General features: G+C 40.3%; 1 protein-coding gene across 3 annotated transcripts in view; it reads right to left on the bottom strand.

Moving 5' to 3' along the window:
* Positions 1-2129: 2129 nt before the first annotated feature.
* Positions 2130-21018, bottom strand: part of OGT (O-linked N-acetylglucosamine (GlcNAc) transferase) — a 37802-nt gene continuing 18913 nt past the window's right edge. For 2 of the 3 annotated variants that reach the window (XM_073641008.1, XM_073641009.1), the window contains exons 3-22: positions 19784-20027; positions 19359-19427; positions 16755-16871; positions 11424-11503; positions 10656-10851; positions 10418-10558; positions 10228-10328; positions 9993-10146; positions 9790-9891; positions 9194-9373; positions 8916-9074; positions 8706-8795; positions 8477-8602; positions 8012-8182; positions 7496-7612; positions 5495-5662; positions 5237-5389; positions 4739-4991; positions 4419-4542; positions 2130-3143 (exon numbers count right to left, since the gene is read on the bottom strand). In XM_073641008.1, coding sequence (XP_073497109.1) covers positions 2969-3143; positions 4419-4542; positions 4739-4991; positions 5237-5389; positions 5495-5662; positions 7496-7612; positions 8012-8182; positions 8477-8602; positions 8706-8795; positions 8916-9074; positions 9194-9373; positions 9790-9891; positions 9993-10146; positions 10228-10328; positions 10418-10558; positions 10656-10851; positions 11424-11503; positions 16755-16871; positions 19359-19427; positions 19784-20027 — 2920 coding nt within the window. In that variant the 3' untranslated portion in view covers positions 2130-2968. Of the gene's footprint in view, positions 3144-4418; positions 4543-4738; positions 4992-5236; positions 5390-5494; positions 5663-7495; positions 7613-8011; positions 8183-8476; positions 8603-8705; positions 8796-8915; positions 9075-9193; positions 9374-9789; positions 9892-9992; positions 10147-10227; positions 10329-10417; positions 10559-10655; positions 10852-11423; positions 11504-16754; positions 16872-17830; positions 17969-19358; positions 19428-19783; positions 20028-21018 lie in introns of those variants that run through there. The other variant, XM_073641010.1, reaches the window with a different exon arrangement.

Raw genomic sequence — 21018 nt, 5'->3', positions numbered from 1 at the left:
TCACCCATCCTTATTCTGCACCAGGACAAGGTTGGTGTTGCGGGCTATTCCTTCCTTTCGTGCCAATGTAGTCTCCACCTTTCATCCCAATGAGGATAACGTCCTCCCCTCTTTCGGTCCATCTCCAATTCAACCTCTGGAGCGTTCACTGAACAGGTTGGACCTGGTCAGAGTGATTCGCATTTACCTTTCCAGGACCACCCCCTCCTGGAGGACGAATTCTCTTTGTAATCCCTAAGGGTACTCAAAGAGGCCTTCCATTTTCCACGGCTAAAATTGCTCGCTCGATCCAGGTGGCCATCTTGGAGGTGTACTGTGTTAACAACAGAGCACCTCCCCCAAGGATTAAGGCCCACTCTACCCAAGCGGTGGGTGCCTCCTGGGCAGTTAGCCATCGAGCATCCACCTTACAGCTTTGCAAAGCATGGTCTTCTATTCACACGTTCTCAAAGTTCTACAGGGTCCATACCTATGCCTCGGCAGATGCCAGCCGAGGTAGGAGAATCTTACAAGCGGTAGTGGAAAGTTCTCCGCCCTGAATGGAGTTTGTGCTGTTTCCCTCCCTAAAGACTGCTTTGGGACATCCCATTGATTCCTGTGTCTCCCAATGAAGCGATAGAGAAAACAGGATTTTTTGGTTACTCACTGTAAAATCTGTTTCTCTGAGCCTTCATTGGGGGACACAGCAGCCTCCCAAGTTTGACTACTGTATTGAATTTTTTTTCAATCGTTACAGTAGGGTTTTTTTTGTGCATGTTCCTCTAGGTTTTGTGTAGCTCCTTCTGTTATTCGTTACGTGTTGCTTCTATTACTGCTTTCTCACTAACTGATTAATTTGGTGCCAATCGGTGGGGTGTACACTGCTGGGGAGGAGCTAATTTTTTGTGCATAGTGTCAGCCTCGTAGTGGCAGCAGCATACACCCCATGGTTTCCTGTCTCCTCCAATGAAGACTCAGAGATTTTACGGCGAGTAACCAAAATTCCTGTTTTTCCCAGCATGGCCTCGACTTATTGCCGTTTCTTCAGTTATTTTATCTTTGTTAGTGGCTTTAGTATTTGTTCTTTATTTTCTATGTTGCACGCCACTTTAAGTTGTTTTTCTTATTTACATTTTTGAAAAAAAAAATTTCCTTAACTTTGCTTATCCAGATGTTTTAGACCACAGTTATCAAACTCAGCTGGGTATATAGGCCGCACATAGAAAAAATTTGAATTCGGGTGGAGAGGGGGGCACATTATTTTCAGGACAGTGACATTTTTAAATTATACAATTTTTTTCTATATTCCTTTTGATAGATATATATATATTTTTTTTAACATTTTGGGCATTTATTTTTTTAAATGGCATGCATTGTATGGGTCATAGTACAGTTTTATAGCTTGGGTTGTTATAGATAAATGTGCACTTTTTTTTGTTTAGTTTATATCTAAAAGAGCATTTTGTGGCAAAATATTTTTTCATGCTTTAATTTGTAGTAATGTCCTCATCCAGGTCCCCATATTGTAGTATTAGGCTTTGTGCCCACGACGCAGAAATGCTCCGGATTTTTCCTGAGCGTTTCTGCAACTCCCTGGCAGAAAAAACGCATCTGGATTTTACATGTGTTTTTTCAGCCAGGGACAAGCGTTTGTCACAGGTTTTACACATGCGATTTCGCATGCGGGTTGTCAAGCGCTTTCCAAGCGATTTTAGCATCACTTGGAAAGTGCTTGACAACTTGGTCACACAATATAAATCCATGCAACGCCATGCCATGAAGGAGCCATGCCGGGAGTCTTGCAGGAGACCCACTTTTCTTCATCTGTAATCCCAGCGGAGAAAACGGAGTAAAAGTTTTAGGTGTGCCTCCTATGCGACATTAAGCAAAAACTGGAGAAGGCTGTCGCCGTCCAGGGGTGTATACTACAGAGGAGGAGCCACGGTTAATCTTTTTCAGATTATGTATAGTGTCGCCTCCTATTGGACAGCAGTATAACACCCATGGTCCTGTGTCCCCCAATGAGGGGACAGAGTAAAGGAAAACATTTTTTTCATTTTCTTGGCTAGACATTAAAATATGAAAACCTCCTCTTAACATTTGCTGAACATAAAAAAAAATACAATTCATACTTATGAATAAAGAGTCGATTTTACAGCTGAAAAGCCAACTGAGTTTATTAAATCAAATAGGCAAGGTGCAGAATCGCATTAACTTATCTAATCTGCTGCGGCACATGCTTATTTTCCACACAACCAAGGAGTTACATCCATACAACGTCAATGAATGAAACATTTTCCAATCAGGATTCTGTATGAGACACTTTAAGGAGTCCACTGCGTGCAAGTACAAGTAAATACACCGAATATATCGCATTTAGTCCATTAAATACATGGGACACCATCAGAATTTGCAATATGTGTGCTTTACAATCCTCCAAGGGACGGCAGCGCAGTTCATTTTGGCTGTGCACTTTCCATTCGTAGAATTCATGAAATGGGATAACACAGGATACTGTGAGGACAGGCTGAGGAAATGCCAAATCAAGCACATAACTGAAGGGAGACATCATTTATACCAAAGCGCACACAAACAGGCCTGCTTGTAAACAAAATGCCAGACGTTAAAAGGCTACAAGTGGTTTATAAAACCTATAAAAAAGGACTAGAACACCATTAATGATGCTTTGTGATTTGTTTTTAACTTTCAACCTGCACAGTTAGCTACAAGATTCAAGCTGAGAGTAATGTTTCGAGCTAGCAGACACACAAACTCATGTTTAAAAGCCCAAAATTTGGAATATGCATATCGCAAGACAAAACTAAAAATTTTCTCAAGAACAAATGTGTGCCTGTGAAGCTGTAACTGGATGGCTGATTTGCAAGATTCCCTGTAAGTTTAGCAAGAGAAACAAAAGGAAAAAAAAAAAAAAAACAACAACTGAATGACGCGTCTTCCCAGTACGGTGACCTCACTGTGGAAACATCGGTTACGCAGATTCTGTGACTTCCACCGGCTTGATGAAATGATCAGGTTTATTACCAGCTGAAAAATGCTCCCACATTTGCAAGTATAATCTCTCCAAATCCATAGTGTACTGTTTGGTATTGAAGAGGGGACTAGATATCCTTTGTTTCCACACTTTTGCACGGATCTTTTTCAGGCTGCACAAAAACAAAACAAAACACGATGTTAGATATCTATTGTATTTTAAATGTTCTATAATGGCTTGAAATTGTAAAGGCGTCGCCGAACAGATTGAGTGGTATGCTTGTGTGACCTATGTGCTATACCAGATACAGCCAATACAAATTATACGGTGCACTACCTGGTAAACAAGGCATGCCGAGGCACTTTTAATAAACTGATCTGTGAGGGTGCCAGGAGTTGGACTCCCACCAATTTGATATTGCAGGCCTGGGGTTGTCAGGTGTAATATGAAAAGTCTGCAGTCACTCTGGTTTCTGAGCAGGTAACGGCAGCACCCCCACTCAATCCATTTCTATGGAGCAAGGCCGCGCCCAGTAGTCTGGATATCGCATACATCACTTCCGATACCCGCTCAGAAACCGGCGAATCCTCACAGGGCACAGTGCATGCGCTGAGGGATTGAAGAGCCTGCAGTCACAGAGAGTGACTGCAGACTTATCATTTTGGACCAGACATCTCCTTTAAGGATTCACGTTAGATCAAAGTGCATGAATACCCCCCCCCCCCCCCTTTCTAGCCTGTTCAAGGAATCTGTCCCCTACACCAAACTGTTTATATGGGTCATGCTGCTCTCTGAAAGAGAATATCATCCACAACTTTACTTATACAATCTGATGGTCCTTGACTTGAAAGTTTCTTTTTTAATTTACATGGAAATGAGGCTTAAATGCTCTGGGAGTGTAAAATAATTTCCCAAGTATCTGCATTTCCTTGCATATAAATTAAATAGGTGTGAATGACATCTTACAGACAGCAACATTATTTTACACAGTTTTAGTGGGGGAGGGAGTGGATCATTGACAGATTCCCTTTAAATCACAATTTAAGCACAGTCTGCATTCTTGTCTTATTCTTAAAGGCAAAATGCTGAGTCCTTTCGTTACTCTATTGGTCTGGACCTTATACTGATCATAAAGTTATGGTGACAGAAGTTGGGTTCAATAAGAATCTGGGTGCTTTAAAATGAACATGTGGAATAAGATTGCCACTCGATATAACTAGCAAAAGCAACTCATTGTTCACTGCACAAATGTTTTTTTAAACGTTGGTTAAAAAAATAGCTATATATATATATATATATATATATATATATATATATATATATATATATATCTCTCTCTCTCTCTCTATCTGTGAATATGTCTATACAAAAACACCTTTGTACCACTGAAAGTAAGCGAGTCCACATGAAACAACACTTTCATCTTGCGCTCATCCATATTACTTACAATTCTAGGTCAACGCCCAATTTCACAGCGGTATCTTCATATTCTTGTCTGCTTTTAGCAATTAATTCTGGACATCCAAGACAGGTGAGCTGTGAAGCGGCAACACGAGATGCAAGCGTGTCACCTACAACAGACACATACATATAAGTCCAACCTCACATTAACATGAGTTGTTGTAAGTTAAAGTAACCCTCCGCTGACTGAAGTGCCTGCGCAGTAAAAATAGTGGCTAGATTTCCACTAACAGACCAATAAATATTATCTTGTGAAAGATCTAAGACAAAGAAACATCACAAAGCTTTAGTGAAATAGTCTTTTACCTGGCATGGTGACCATTGGCGTCCCTGCCCACAGGACATCCATTCCAGTGGTGTGCCCATTGCACAATGGTGTATCTAAACACACATCTGCCAACTGCCCTCTTCGGACATGTTCTTCTTTAGGTGCAACTGGAGAGAAAATTATCCTGGACTGTGGCAGCCCCATGTTTTGGGCATATTGCTGGATGTTCGGCTCTCCTACCGCAGGGAACCGTAACAGCCACAGAACACTGTTTGGAACTCTCTTTAGAATCTGCAATGGAAGATTAGGAATACTTTTTTTTCTTCTATCAAAGAGCTGCCACATTTCATTTACAAACGAAACAAAAAAGAAAACATACTTATGAAATACATATCCACGATCAGCACCAATTGTAGTATTCATAGGAATATATAATTGGTATTTGAAATCGGTCCTAATGTATCTTGCAGCCTACAGGGATCATGTCCATGTACTGCTTTTAGTCTCCTCACACTATCACTATTCTTGCTACTTACATTTGCCCACATCTGCAGCGTGGGAGGGTCAATCTTGTATAGCTGGTTAAAGTTGCAGTACACTACAGCATCTTCTGGCAGGCCGTACTGCGAGCGTGTGGTAACAATGATAGTACGAGGAACCTCTTCACCGGTAGCCGCTTTATTATTAATCTGGGAGGAAGTGAAATAGTCTTCAGAGTGTAACACTCAAAGAAATGTTTTACTCATCATTGTTCTACCTTTCCAATAAGGCACAGACCACTTAGGTGCACTCACCTGTGTTGTAGCCAGGCCGTTGCTAATATTAAATCCATTAATGGTTATCTGGATTTGTCCTCTGTTGATCATTTCGATGACTGCTTCTGCAATGGTGTTCATGGGGATGACTGGCATGGTTAATGCAGAGTTACTATCCACGCTGTCTCCACTCTCTGGGCCTTTCATCTGCAAAAGGTAAAGAATAAAAATCATCAATTGTGCACAGGAAGGAAAGCTGGAAAAAGGCTAAACGTCCCCATAAAAATTAGAATAATGCCAATATCAACATGCCCGGGCGAATCTAATGTGTATTAAGGCCCCAGACAACTGATCATCAGAAGAGATGTCAATTGGGCAGGTCAGATTTCAAAATGACTAACTTCATTCTCCTGTAGATGAGTCACATCATCAGTAAGAGTGCAGAGCACACCAGAAACGCATTGATGTTCTAATTTATGGACTACAGATGCATGTGAAGTTATTTTAACAATGCACCAATAAAGCTGAAGATGTGTTACTGCGCTGAGCTGGATCTCCCGACTATTTACCAGATTAGCCATAGCCAGAAATGTCTTGAGACTACTTTTCTCATAGAGAAGGCAGGAGCCCTTGGCTGTTCATGTGTATGGGAGAGATGGCCGGCTTAAAGGGGATCAACCCTCCTAAGCAGCCTATATGGGCATACAGGTCATCGGAAGTTGAATAAAACAATACCTTGATACCTGCAATGCGATATTTTTTTCCAGGGAAATCCATGTTTTATCCGAATATGTACTTTATTTTTCAGACTGTAAGGTGCACTTTTTCCCAAAGAAATTTGGGAGGAAAATGGGGGTACGTCTTATAGTCCGAATGTAGCTTACCGGGAAAGAGGAAAGGTAGCATTGAAGCGGGGTCACAGGAGGCAGGGTCCCTGCCGCAAGAAGCTGGCAGCGATGGTGTGGGCCCTGGCTGGGAGGAGGGGGGGGTGTACCAGCGGTGCGAGGCTGCGGGTCCTAGGCTGGAGGGAGGGGTGTTTGCGATGAGGCAGGAGAAGTGTCGCCGCTCAGTGCATTGATTTCCCAGCGGTGGGCTTCAGGAAATCGGCCGTTGGAAGCGACGCCTCCGGTGGCCATCTTCCTGAAGCCCACCACTGAAAAATCAATGCACTCTGCTCTACTTCACCGCCGACACCCCTCCTAGCAGCCCGGGACACAGTCTCCCTCAGCCAGGGCCTGCAGTATCACCCCACTTCTGTCGCCGCCACAGGCTTCCTTCCCTGCCTCCTGTGACCCCATGCCCCCTTCTACCCCTTAGGTAAGCTAAAGAGATTATGACTATAAAATGGACTCCCATTAAAAATCCTTTTTTCCCCTATTTTCCTCCCCAAAATTTGGGGAGCATCTTACAGTCCGATGCGCATCTTACTGTCAGCAAAATACGGTAAATGAACTGTTAAGACCTATGGGCCGGACATAGATCTCCTTGAGAATCAGCCTCCAGAACTTATTGCAAATAAAAGGTGGAGTTACCAGTGTGAGACATGTAGATCAGGAGAGTGGGCTGTCAGTCATTAGAGGTCTCATACTGGTAACGTCCCTTTCATTTTATAACAAGCTCTAAAAGCAGATCAGTGTCCGTCCCATAGATCTTAACAGCTCATTTACAAATTAAGAAAAACGTGGATTTCTCTGGAATAAGACATCGGATCACAGATATCAAGGTATCATTTTATTAAGCTTCCTGTGACCTACATGTTCATTTAGACGGCTTGACCACACTGACAGATTTCATTTCATGGTAAATAATCCAAAAACATAGTTTTGATGATCATCTTCATGCACTCCTTGAAGATTAGTGGAAAAAAAAAAAAGAACTGCCACAGTCTCCACCAACGCCTGCTCTCCTTTCAGCAGCAAGGAGAAAAAAAAATCCTTTGTGTTTCATTCAATAAGCCACAATAAATGGGTCAGTAAAACTCAAGAGGCAATGTTGGAAGAAGGGGAGGGAATATGAAGCACAAATTAAATGTGATCTTACCTTTACAATTTTGACATCAGGGAGAGTTTCTAGAAATGCTTTTAACTCGATCCCATTTAGAACTATTCTGTTGTCGTAGATATGGCCATTGGATTTGAAGTCTATCACTGCCTTTTTCTGTAACACATAAGAAGTGTAAGTAAAGAAGTCTGTAAAGTTGAACAACTCTTGCTGGAGACAGCTTTTGTAACCATATTGTTCCAGATCAGGACCTTAAAGAAGCACTTCTCCCATGAACATTTTAACCTCTTAATATATTGTTAGAACTTTGATGGGAGGAGAAGTGCTTCTTTAATCAACATTGCATTACTAAAGTGATCTGGGATATTAATAAAAGGGCTGAGCTATTGTAGTAGGTTTGTTGATCAATGTCAAAAACTAGATAGCAACACTGTTAACAAAAATTATTCCAAGAAATTAGCACAAATTAATATTTGTTTTTCAGATACTGACGAAAAGTATCACAAAACAATGTTGGCGTATAGTTTAATAGTGTATGCTGCATAAATATTGTACCTTTAAATGGGGGAACATATTGGCATGATCTCCAATAAAAAAAGTGTTGGGCATATATGCCATTTTCTCAGAGTACTGTTCAGCAACATCAGTTGGAGATGTCTCCTTGTCGGTAATAATGTAATCCATGAATGGTGCCCCACTCGTTCCAGGATATCCCAGCCACATAGCCTTAAATCAAAGCAACTCAAATGACTAACCAATAGAAACAAGTAATACTGCTGCTCCTACCTTTATTACATTTACAAATCACAGTAACAATGTATATTAATCCTCAAAAACAGGTATCTTTGCACAGAACTAAAACGATAGGGTATATTTCAACTATATCAAAATTCAGTAACATCAAGGACAATGCCACTGATACAATGATCATGCGTAATCACAAAATTACATTATTCTAAAACTAAAGATCCTATTTTAGACATATATAAAATAAGACTGTGCACTAATCTCCTTACACACCTGAATTGGGGCTGCTTTTAGTGCAAATAGCTCATTTCGTGCTCCTTTGGTGTAGCCATTCATGTTAATTAAAATATGGACTCCATCCTGATTTATACGATCAGCTGCTTTCCCATTACAAGGAATCTAGAAAATACAAATTTAGATTTTAAAGGATAATCCAAATCCTATGGAGAAAAAAAAAATGATACACGTGACACACATGAACAAGGGCAGCAAGATTTCCCACCTGGGACAAGTCAACAAAGTGGTTTGCTTCTGCCATAACTTTCACACGGAAATTGGTACCATCATCAGGACTAAGAGCATAACAGAAGACCTGGGAAAACACAAGGCAGTTACTATAATGTCGCTCTGCTTTACTAAAGAAAGCCACATATGTATCTCACATTGTGTTGCACTAACACTAAATGTATGAACAGAAATGTATACTTCTTACCTCAAATTTATCAGAGTTATGCATGCCAGGAATCGACTGCATCAAGTGAGAGGTGGGGTGATTTCCAAAATCGGAGCTGACATAACCCACCCTTAGTCGGCCATCACTGGCCTTCAAATCCTTGGGATGTTCATAGAGTGGCTTGTGAAGAACGTTGATCTGCAAGACATTGCATAAATCATTAACAGATTTAACATATATCCATAGTTAAGTATACCACATTAATTTTCTTGCTTTAGTTGTGCAATACCGCCAAAAAAAATAAATGCCACTGCTACCTTGTCTAAACACAGGTTTCCATGCCTTTCGGCAATAGCTTTCCTAAAACCGTGAGACAATGGATACAGCATACTATGGTGCGGATGTACAGACGGAAGTCTGTTCTTGTCCAGCTGATCTGCAACAATACTAACAAGTTTCTTCATCCTCTCATCATAGTCCGTCCAATCACAGACAATCTGTAAAAATGAAAAAACACGTAATAAAAAGCCTTAAAAGATGCAATTAGAAACAAAAAAATCAACAATTCAAAATATTAAATGATGTTCAACAATTCAAAAAAATTAAATGTCATCAAAGGTGGTCCAGCCACTAGCACCGCCATTAATCTGGTCAACGGACTGATTTTGGTCCCGAATAACTGTAATAAAGAGGTGGCCACACATTCATGGACATTTTTTAATTGATATTAAAAGGAGATCAATGTTATTTCAAGTGCTTACACTTTTACAAGCATGACTCCAGCCTGGCTGTGATTCCTACTGCCTGTGGTTTGGCAGCATGAATCGACTGACAGCGTCCCTTTAAACACTAATCTGGAAGAAAAAAATACTGTAACCTTTTACCTTAAGTGGAAAAAAAAATGTTCTCTTACCTGAAGACAGTGTGCCAAGTTGCAATATGCATCTGGAAAATCCGGTTTTAGCTTCAAAGCAGTCCTGTATGAAGCTATTGCTTCAGGTATGTTACCAGAATCCTAAGGGGCAAGAATGACATTTAGAAGTAATAAACCACAGTCCCTCTCCAAATGCTTTTAAGAATGTAGATATTTTAAGCACTGACTTAACATTTTCTAACCTTATGAATGGATGCAAGATTACTGTGTGCATCAGCAAATGCTGGATTGATCTGGATAGCTCTGGTATAGCACTGCAGTGCTCCTTGGACGTCCTGCATCTCCTTCAATGTGTTACCCATGTTTGAATAAGCATCAGCAAATGTTGGACTGATTCTGAAAACAAAAGAAAGCTTGAGCACCGAGGCAAAAAAAAAAAAAGTCTTCACCAAAATATATCATGCAAGCCCGAATTACCGAATGGCTTCCTTGTAATGCATTAAAGCTTCTTGGAGCTTTCCTTGCTGTTGCAGAACACTGGCCAGATTGGAATGAGCTGCTGCAAACTCTGGAAAGACCTAAAATGCAAAATATTATGTATTTTACAGATCAATTTTGTAAAAAATGAAAAATACTAAGCATTTTGAACAACTTGACCAGAATCTACCTCTAGAGCTTTCCGATAGAGACGCACAGCTTCCTCAATATTTCCTTGTTCTCGCTTAATGTTGGCCAAGTTATTCAGAGAATCCGCATGAGTCGGACATAGGCGAAGAGCAGTATTGTAGCATTCTTCAGCATCGACAACCTTATTTTAAAAAATATAGTTATAAAGAGTATCGGACATATTCAGATGTCGGATTCATGAATGAGAAACGCCAAGTAATATTTGAGTTTCTACTTACGCTGCCTTTTTCCTTGAGAGCATTGGCAAGATTACAATAAGCATCAGGAAAGTGAGGTTGAAGTTCTATAGCCCTTCGGTACGTGTCGATGGCAAGATCAATAAGCCCTTGTTCATAGTAAACACAAGCCAAATTTCCATGAACCACAGCATGATTTGGGCTGAGGCTAAGAGCTCGTAAATATGCAGCCACAGCTCTGAATGACAAAGAGAAAGACAAAATATTCACTTACAAAAGGGAAAGTCTATTGGTATCCACTGGTAAAGATTACTAAGAATGCAAGTGCAAAAGGTGAAAGGCAACAATTACCCGGATAGATTTATAGCATCTGTGCTTTAGCAGTGTGGTTTTTGGCCACATGGCTGGCACAGGTAAAGCGTGGGGCAGTTCAAGGTAAATTCCTGCCCACTTGGCAAACTTGACCTGCTAGCCTTATTACTGTTAAAGTGATTGTCACTTTGCCTATGATGTCAGGTTAGAATAGCTCTCACTCTATACAGAGGTGTTAGATGTATAAACAAACCAATGAACTGTAACATTGGTAGCTGGATTGTACTATATATTTGTTTTGTAAAATACTGAACAGAAGACCTACATAATACACAACTTTTGACATTTTTAGATCTGATACAAATGAGGAAGGTGTCAAGAAGCACTGAGATGTTATAGGGAGGAAAAAAACAACAGTGGAATTCTACAAGTCTTACACTAAATGTACAGGAGAAACACCAAAATGTCAATTACAAGTTTCTGGAAGAACCATTTTACCTGTCAAATATACGAGCCTCTTTAAGGACATTTCCCAAATTAATGTAGGCATCAAGAAAATTGGGATCAAGTGTTACTGCCTGTAAAATAATAAAAAAAATCAATCAGAACTGAGTACAAATATTACAACAGACCCATCTTACTTGCCCAGTAAGCTCACAGAACACATTTGAAATGCATTAAAAGCTGAAAATGCCCCTTTAAGAAGGCTAATGGATAACCCTACCAGCACACTTTCCAGTGTGGTCATCAGACTTATCAGAGTCTAGGCGGCCAAAATAGGGACGTGGAAAAACATATAGACGATAAATTTACTACTAGATCAACTTTTAATATACCTGGTTCATAGAGGATCTTTTGATGGAATCAAGGAAAGGCTGGACAGTCAATGAATCAGGTTTAGCTGAGTGTATTGTTCTGTCCTTTGGACGTTATGATGGAATTGGCCCATACAAGGCTCAGATACAATTAGATGGTGTCTGTTTGGGGATTGATTATAACACATTATCTTAAAGTCTCCCAGCACAGGTGTCATTGGTCCGTTGCAGAGTGCAATCACTGGTGTATTATTGTGGCAGAGTGCTTATTTACCTTGTATTGGCGCCTTTTGTCACTTTTTTTTTTTTTAAAAGAGTAACTGTCATTTATATTTTCTAAATCAATAGTACACTTGAAAATTATAAACTTTGTACTACGGTTTCTATCCCCTTCAATTCATGGGACAATGAACACTGGACAATCTGTATTCAGTGAAGACAAATTTTCCCATTCCTGATAAAGGAGATGACAGTAAGTTTGTATAAGGTTCTATATAGAAGCTTTGCCTCTCACTCCTCCCTTCTCATCCCCTATCCCAGCAATGTAAACATGTCTTCACTGAATACAGATTTTACCCAGGAATTGAGAATTTTAGGAACGATAAAGTCCAGGAGGAGAAAGAAGGAGATAGATAAGATAGATCACAGTTTCTTATTTTCATATATACTAATGATTTATGCAATAAAAATTGACGGTTACTCTTTAAGACACCACTTTTTCATATTTAATCTTTAAATCTATGGTGTGTATTCTGATAGAATAATGAATTACATTATGAACACAGGGACTCTATGGGGCTGATAAGGGACAGTCAACGAGGAGCCATATACGTTTTACACCCTACAGTGCCAACCTCGGTGGCCATGCAATCCTCAGCTTAAGGGTACAATAGGGTTATTTATCTACATACAAATACTTTACCTATCATTTATAATACGTAGGTCCCAATGTGTGCTATCTACCACCCATACTCCAGAGTATTTGGATTGGTTCTAAAAAAAAAATTTTTTTATCTATAACAATTAGCCATCGTTAAAGTAGCATTTTCAGCTTCTAATACACATCAAATAAACGTAACATTTTATTAGGGGGGTTCTGTGAGCCTATTGATATTTCCCTATGCTAATTATACCTATGGTATTCTGCAAAACAGTTGAAGTCTAAAAATATTAAAATGCATGAAGTATAGGTGACCCATGCTAAAAAAAATAATGCAGTTTGCAGCCTTATACAAGTTTCACATATTTCTATTGTGGGAGTTTTCCTCCAAGTATTACATGCTGGGTGAGATCTATGTGTATCCAAGAGGCAGCTGTCTTCTCTTGCTTTTAGCACAGCTCTAAAACAGTACTTAAAAGGAGTACTCCGGGGAGATAAAAAAATATTGTAATGGCCATATCTTTATAAACTATTAGGATAACATTAATAGTGCTGTGTCCCACTCTCACTACCTGTAATCCTGTGTGACGCTGCAGCTGCTCCTCACTGCTCCCCTTCCTTTATGGGAAGTTACGTCACACATCAGGGGGTATGGCCTCCTCCCTGCTAGTAGCAGCAGCATGCCCCGATACCATCTGCTTGTATACAGTCCGATATTGGTGTGACAAGTGTGGCCTGCTCCCGGCTGCTAGTAGCAGCAGCATGCCCCCAATATCGGACTGCATACAAGTAAATAGTATCAAGGGGCAGGCTGCAACTAGAAGGGAGCAGGCAATGCAATGTCCCATAAGGGAGGGGGAGCAGTGAGGAGCAACTACAGTGTCAAACAGAATAACAGGTAGTGAGAGTGGGACACAGCATTATTCATGTCACCCTAATAGTTTATGAAGGCATGGCCATAAAAAAATTATTGTAATCTCCCTGGAGAACCCCTTTAAAGTTGTCTCTTGAGCAGTTGAGATGAACACAGTCTCCCTAGTTTCCTTACTTCCTAATTTCTAGCAGGGTGGGCTCTCTTCGAGTGAAAGCTCTGATGAATAGTAGAACTGTAATATTAGAAATATAAAATCCAGCACAAGTTCTATTCTAATACATTCAGCTCAGTTGTTTGCTCTGCTGTGTGGACTGTTACCCTTGTATTTTTTTTTTTATTTATTTATTTTACACACAGAGATAGCAGGGCTTTTAGTAAGCACCATGATTAGCAGACCCAGTGTGAAAGCTTCTGGGCTGGTGATTTATAACTTTCCCTCCTGAACATGAAAGGGAAAAGAGGGAGGCAAGTGAGCAGATAACTGCAGTATAGAAGTCAGTGGGCTAGAAAGAGGTGGCTGGTATGTTACAAGTTAACCCTACTCCAGGAAAGTAACTACTGCGCACTCTCAGCCGGGCACTAGAGGCCTAGTTCTATGGAAACCAGCTCTACACTATAAAGATAAAAGCGGTCACTGCAGGTGAATTACAGCAGATAGAAAAAGCAAGTCAATTGCAAACTTGCTTATTTTCATGCTAAAGCAATTTAACAATTTGAGAACACCATTTCAAAATGTAATCAATGTGCTTTTCCTCCTTGTGTCTACACCCTGTTTTGTCTGCCCTCCGTGAGATACATTTTCTCCTCACTAAAACAAATTTTGTTTTTCACAAGGTTTGCACCTTTAGGCTATGTTCACACAAGTTGTGTTTTTTTCTGCAGCTAAATCTGCTGACAACTTTTTCTCTGGCAGGAAAACTGTCAAAACTGCAGGTTTTCCTGCGTTTTTTTCACTGTCCTGTCTTTATTTAGTTATGTACATAAAGTTCTGTGAAAAAATATTCTGGTTTTGGCATAGTGGAGGAGGTGAATTGTTCTGGAATAGTTTAGACACTGGCAATGCATTGAGTTTGTATTTGCACAGGCATTATTCAATTTCACACCTCACTGGGCCACAGGTATTGTTCAATCTCCCATGTAGGTCAGCTAATGTTTACACATCACTAATTTAAACTCTCCCAATACAAACAACCATCTCAGTGACCAAGACAAGATGGTTAATCACAAAATAGAACCCATATTTTGCCATCAAAAACGCTGAAAAAAAATTTAGCTGAAAGAAGGGAGATGCTCTATTTTCCAAAAACGCAAGCAAGGCGGAAAATACGCAGCAAACAAAAAGCAACATGTGTGAACAGAGAATTCTGGTTTCTAATACACTTTACTGGTACTGCTAGACGCAGCTGAAAATTTGCATAAAAATCTGCTGCAAAATATGCAGCAAAAAACGTGTGTGAACATATCCTTAAAGAGTTTAGATCTTCTTGTCAGAAGTTTCTAAGGTTACTGAAGTACAAACTATAAAACAGGTCACAAGTTTTTACACTTTTATTGACAAATAAAATCCAGTTTATGCAAAGACTCAATATTTACAGTGTTGACTCTTATATTTCTAGACTTCTGCCCTTTGCCCTGGCAGCTGGATATCAGCTTCTGGGCCAAATCCTGACTGATAGCAACACATTCCTGCCTAATCAGTGCTTGGGAATTTATCATGATCTGTGCTTTGTTTGTGTACCTGCTTTTGGAGAATCGACCACAGGTCTGATCTAAGATCCAGGGAGTTTCCTGGGCATTATCCCTGGTGCAAGGGATAACAAAAATTTGACAGAGTAAGGGTATGTGCACACGATGCAGAAATGCTCAGGATTTTTTCCTGAGCGTTTCTGCATCTCTCTGGCAGGAAAAAACGCATGCGGATTGTACATGCGGTTTCCTGCCAGGGACATGCGGAAATGAAGCGGTCTTCACTTTCATTTCCGCATGCGGGTTGACAAGCGCTTCCCAAGCGATTTTAGCATCACTTGGAAAGTGCTTGTCAACTTTACACTATATAAATCCATGCAACCGGCATGGATTTATATAGTGTGTATGTCAAAAAATAAAAAATAAATTTATACTTTACCCTCTGATGGCCCCCGGTGTCCTGCTTCATCGGTCCCGGCTGCCGGCAGTGAAGACTTTAGGACCTTCCGACGTCAGCGTCACGTGACCCGTCACATGACTCTGACGTCAGCGAAGGTCCTTCATTCAACCGCGAAGTGCCCGGGAAGCCAGCAGGACGCAGCGCGGGCCGTCAGAAGGTGAGAATATATATATATATTTTTTATTTTATTCTTTTTTTTTTAATGGTACCTGGGTCTGGATGAGAGTCCTCTCATCCACACCCGGGTACCATCCGCACATTAGACCGCATGAAAAGCGCATCAACATATACAGTGATGCGTAATCCATGCGGTCTAATGCAAGTCAATGGCGGCAAAAGAGCAGCGTTTCCGCAAAATTAATTGACATGCTGCGGATTTTTGACCGCAGCGTTTACGCTGCGGAAAAATCCGCATCATGGGCACAGCACATGCGGATTTCCATTGGGGAACATTGCTGCCCTTCTACCATGCGTTTCCGCAACTGCAAAAACGCCGCGGAAACGCATGAAAAACGCATCGTGTGAACTCAGCCTAACTCACTTTTTCCCCTTTATGCTATGAATCATGGGAAAGAGACGTTGGCAAAGCAGAGGAGCATGGGAACTTCCTGGTGGTAGTCTTTACTTGCATAATAGGCTGTTAACATGAAAATGATTTTTGCTCAGTTTTGGTATCAGGTTGTTAATTTTATGTCAAATCAGGTTTTATTACTTTTTCTTTTAATATATATGATACCAATTTTAGTGATTGTTCTGATTTAAGAGCCCTTAGTCTGAACTGGAAACATCTAGGAGTTGAATATAGATTATTTGCCCCAGGATGCAATGAGTTAATTGTTTTTACAACTGGAACACTTGTGGAGAAATGTGAACATACATTTAATAAGGAAAACACAATTTTTATCATTGAATATAATACTGTATGGGAGAGAGAAAAATAAAAAAAAAATAAAAAAAGGTTATATTTCTATCTCCAATTGCAACCCTTTGTACCATGAACAACTCATCTACAAAACTTTTTACTTATTATGCTAATATTTTAAAACAGACAAGATACAACATAAGTAGCCACTTCAGTTTGACAATTCTGCCAGCTTATAAAGGCAGCACATACCTTCTCAAAATGATGAATCGCAAGCCAGATCTCTCCTTGTGCATTAAATACACACCCAAGATTACTCCATGCAACTGCAAAGTTTGGCTGTGTCTCAATTGCTTTTAGGTAACAAGCCTTGAGGGGTTAAAGCAGAGGAAAGGAAGAGAAGGATGGGATATTTGAAAAAAAAAAAACAAGAAAAAAAAAATGTCAGCATACATTCTCCAAACCGCAAAAAGTGAACCTGCAGTATAGGCTCGCCAGCGCTTCAACGAGTGCGCAAGTCGATGAATCCTACGCTAGCGCAAACCCACACCCGAATGCAAGCAATCATTTCTGAGTTAGGCCATTATTATCAATTCAGTTACATTAATTGTACGGTTTACTTTGACATAAGCTCTTCTTATTGTATTATTACTAGAGGACATATTAAGACTTAGCTCAATAATACGGAGTCAACTAAACTGGAAAGCAGAAGATGGCACAGAAACCAGAAAGGACAAAATTGCAAGCAGGTCTAGGTCCCTGTAATGCAAGCGCAAAAATCGCACGCGCTCCCATGCTAAACAGCGCTAATGCCGCAAATCGACGACGCGCTCGCAAAAGTAAACAGCCAACTTGATTTATTGACCCATGGTATAGAAAGAATATCAAAAAAAGGCCAAATGAAATCCCAATCCTTTCCTCCCGCAATGGAAGCATACCCCCTGTTTAACAGACTCTGGGTTAACCATCAAATTGACTGAGCACTTGGATTCCTCCTCACGCAAAGCGCGATCCGCAGCGCAGCCTCTGCGTTACTGCAGGCTCACAGCGCATGATGAGGAGCAGAACGATTCAGTCCAAACAAAGAAGAAATAAAAAAGGAAAAAAAATAATGAACTTCTGGAAGAGTTAGAAGCTTACAACTAAACTAGCTCCAATTTTGCTTATATAGTATATTTTCCTTTAATAGAATTGTGGCTGGTGGAATATAATTTTGTACTTAATTGCTTGTAAATAAAACATTTTAAGCCGTTTTTTTCGAAGCCACAAGACAGAAGGATTCAGGCATGGAGCAAATGGTTTTGTTGTGGCAGTTACAAACCCGTTACCATATTTCTCATGTGACTTTTCAGTGCGTTCCTTGCTGGAAGAGGAGGAGGTGCATGTCTGCCTAGATCCAGGCCTCGAGCTCCCTTCAGCGAGGCACCTTACGCATGGAATAGCAGTTTTCACCCACCTGAAACCTTCTAAATACAATATCAGTGGTAAAAACCAAAAACAAGAAGAGAAAATAAAACAATATCATTAGTAAAAGATCTCAACAAAGCAAGTGAAATGCTTTTGGATATGCTCTATGATTTTAGACAAGGACAAAGCTGGCTTTCATGTTTATCATGCAGGAAGTTCAGGGGGTGGTGGCAAAGTGGATGGCTGGAAGAAAGGCTCTCAAAGGCAGATGAGGAAATTTGGTTTTATTACAAGGAAACAGCTGGCTTGATACTGGAAATGCACCGATTACAAAGAAAGTCATATTCGATTTAAATAGTTCTTTAATTCTTTGCCAAAGAAAAGTCTCTCACACTAGGTGTCTCCAGAAGTCTGAAATAAAGAAATCAGCATCCTATGCAGGCGCAGTTTGCTCCTATGCCAGTGACGCTAAAGCAGCTGTGAAGTGCAATGTGTTAGCTGTCCATTTGATGGGCTGAGAACCACAAAAGGTTAAAAAAAAATTCAAGTTGACTTAACACTAACTCTAAAGCTTAGACTACAGGTAACCCTGGATCATAGATCCCATCATCATCAATGTAATGTACTCACTATGGTAAGGTCTCGTGACAAGTGGACAGCTACACTGCATTACCACTCCACGCGATTGCATGCGCGTGGGGTTTGGAGTAACAGAGGATTTGCACACTTGGCCTCGCGTTTCTCCCAACTCCTTTCCCTAGCGGCGCAAGACGCACAAGGTGGCTTGTAACAAGACTCCAGCAATCCACTATTACAGTTCACAACCAAGTGCAAAGCTGTAAAAAGTATTCAATAACATTTCAGTTATGATGGTTTTCTCTGAACGTTAACTGCTAGAAGCCACCTTCATATACCATTGTTTTTCTTTCCATCAGTCCATTTTCTTAATACAAAACCAGCTTCAATCCTTCTTAAATAAACCATCTTATTTATGATGGTAAAAGTATTTAACGGTCAGATTTATTTTATTTTTCTAACAGCCTTTCTTCCATAAAGAAGAAACATGTACTGCGGGAACAGAGGAGTTAAATAAAAATAAGTGGGCTCTTTGGTTGGGGTTTGCAGTGCCTCTAAGTTCATCAGCTGAGATGACCTAGTGGACTAAGACCAATTGTAATGGCTGACAATTTAAGTCATGGTAAAAATTAGGATGAATCTTTGCAGATTGGTAAACCAATATGGAGGTTTCCAAACAGATGGCCAGCTCCTCAGTATATGGAGGTACTGCACATTACACAGTACTCCTTGGGTCACGCTTCTTAATTTATAGCCTGATTGCAATAACACACCGCAGTAAACACTGTATAAAGCTAATCTGTGGCCGAACTGATGATTCAGAGCACTGATGCTGCAATAGAAAAGTTTAGTATTAGTAAACTAGAAACGTACCTTTGCTTCTTCTAAGCGACCTAGGGCTTTAAGCAGATTACCCAGGTCACTGCGCACACAGTACAAATCCTGGCAAGGGAAGAAAAAAAAAAAAACACTTAAAAAGGAGTGGAAAAAGAAAGGACAAAATGATAAATCAGCGATAAGCTAAAAAGTGGAATTCATCTGTTAGTCAAAATAAAGATAGTATAGTGTTCTGAGGTTTGTCTCATCCAACGTGGATGAAACACAAAGCCCCTTTCTAGGCTTCAGAGTTAGCCTTGCTTTGGTAAACATGGATAAAATGTAGAAAAGATTTATCTAGCTATAACATTCTCTGGCAAAATAAGCTGTTTGCTGGGGGTCTTAGAAGCCAAATCCATGATGATCACAGGACTTTATAATGTAAAATGCACTCCAGTATAATTTTGTAGTATATAACTTACAGGATTGTACTGAAGAGCCGACACATAGGCCTGCACTGCACCCTCCATGTCTCCAGCTGCCACGAGAGCAGCAGCGAGATTGATATATCCATCGATGAAGTCCGGTTTCAGCCGTAGTGCATGCCGGTAATGCTCAATGGCCTCCTGCAGCTGTCCTCGTTCTTTATAAACATTTCCCAGGTTGGAATAGGCTTCAGCAAGTAAGGGATTCTGCTTAATTGCTAAAGTGCTAAAATGTGCTGACCTGTAACATAAATAAAATAAGCAAACGCTTACAAAAAAATTACTGTATGCAGAAGCATGTTATAGTATAATGAAAAAACACTATTCTTACATCCTTGGCACTTTGGAGGTTCCCATGAGAGTTACTCTGTCAAGTCTCTGTATAAACCAACCTTCTGTGATGGCTGCTGGTCCCATGAGACTACAGTGATCTCATGGAACAAAACATCACCTTTTTTCCCCTTTTCTCAGGGAAATCGGCAGAACATATATATAAATCTGCCACGTTTCCAGTGTTCTGAGAAGATGTTAAAGTATAAGTTTACATGTTGTGATTTATGTTATTCCCTTCCCAACATCTGCCATACAAGTACAGCGGATGCTGGGTGCGTACATGTATAAAGTGAGTTCAGGAGCTAAGCCCGCTCCATACAAGCATATACCAGCTGTGTTACACCTGCCACTAATAGAAGCAATGGAACCACTTAAATGCTGCTGTCAACAATTGGCAATGACATGTGATTAAACCCAGGGTGTCAGTGTTTTCTCACCCACCTAAGCAATCACGATCGCGCAGTGCCGATGGTAAACCATGACAGCCAGGAGACTGCTGTAGGCCATCATCTCCATTTTTTCTTTTTTATATAAATCTCTCCATTACATTTTCAAAAATATCAGTTAAAACCTTTTAGAATGACATGTAAATATTAATGTCAAATGAAAAATATTGAGATACATTTTTGCCTAATGTATAAAATATAAATAAGAGGAAAACCAGAATCAAGGGGAGGGGAAAAAGCCTGGTTTCCAAATCTTAAGCTGCAAATTGGTATTTGACAGAAGCCCTTAAGCCCCCGTCTCACATAGCGATATCGCTAGCGATATCGCTGCTGTGTCACGGTTTTGGTGACTCACCAGCGACCTCACCAGCGATGTCGCTGTGTGTGACACTTTGCAACGATCAGGCCCCTGCTGTGAGGTCGCTGATCGTTGCAAAGTGTCCTGGACCATTT

The sequence above is a fragment of the Phyllobates terribilis genome, unplaced genomic scaffold (genome assembly GCF_046119375.1).
Source record: "Phyllobates terribilis strain yellow unplaced genomic scaffold, ASM4611937v1 Scaffold_7__3_contigs__length_470593459, whole genome shotgun sequence".
Classification (NCBI taxonomy): Eukaryota; Metazoa; Chordata; class Amphibia; order Anura; family Dendrobatidae; genus Phyllobates; species Phyllobates terribilis.
The sequence above is the reverse complement of the archived record's forward strand: the minus strand, read 5'-3'. Positions and strand labels throughout refer to the sequence as shown.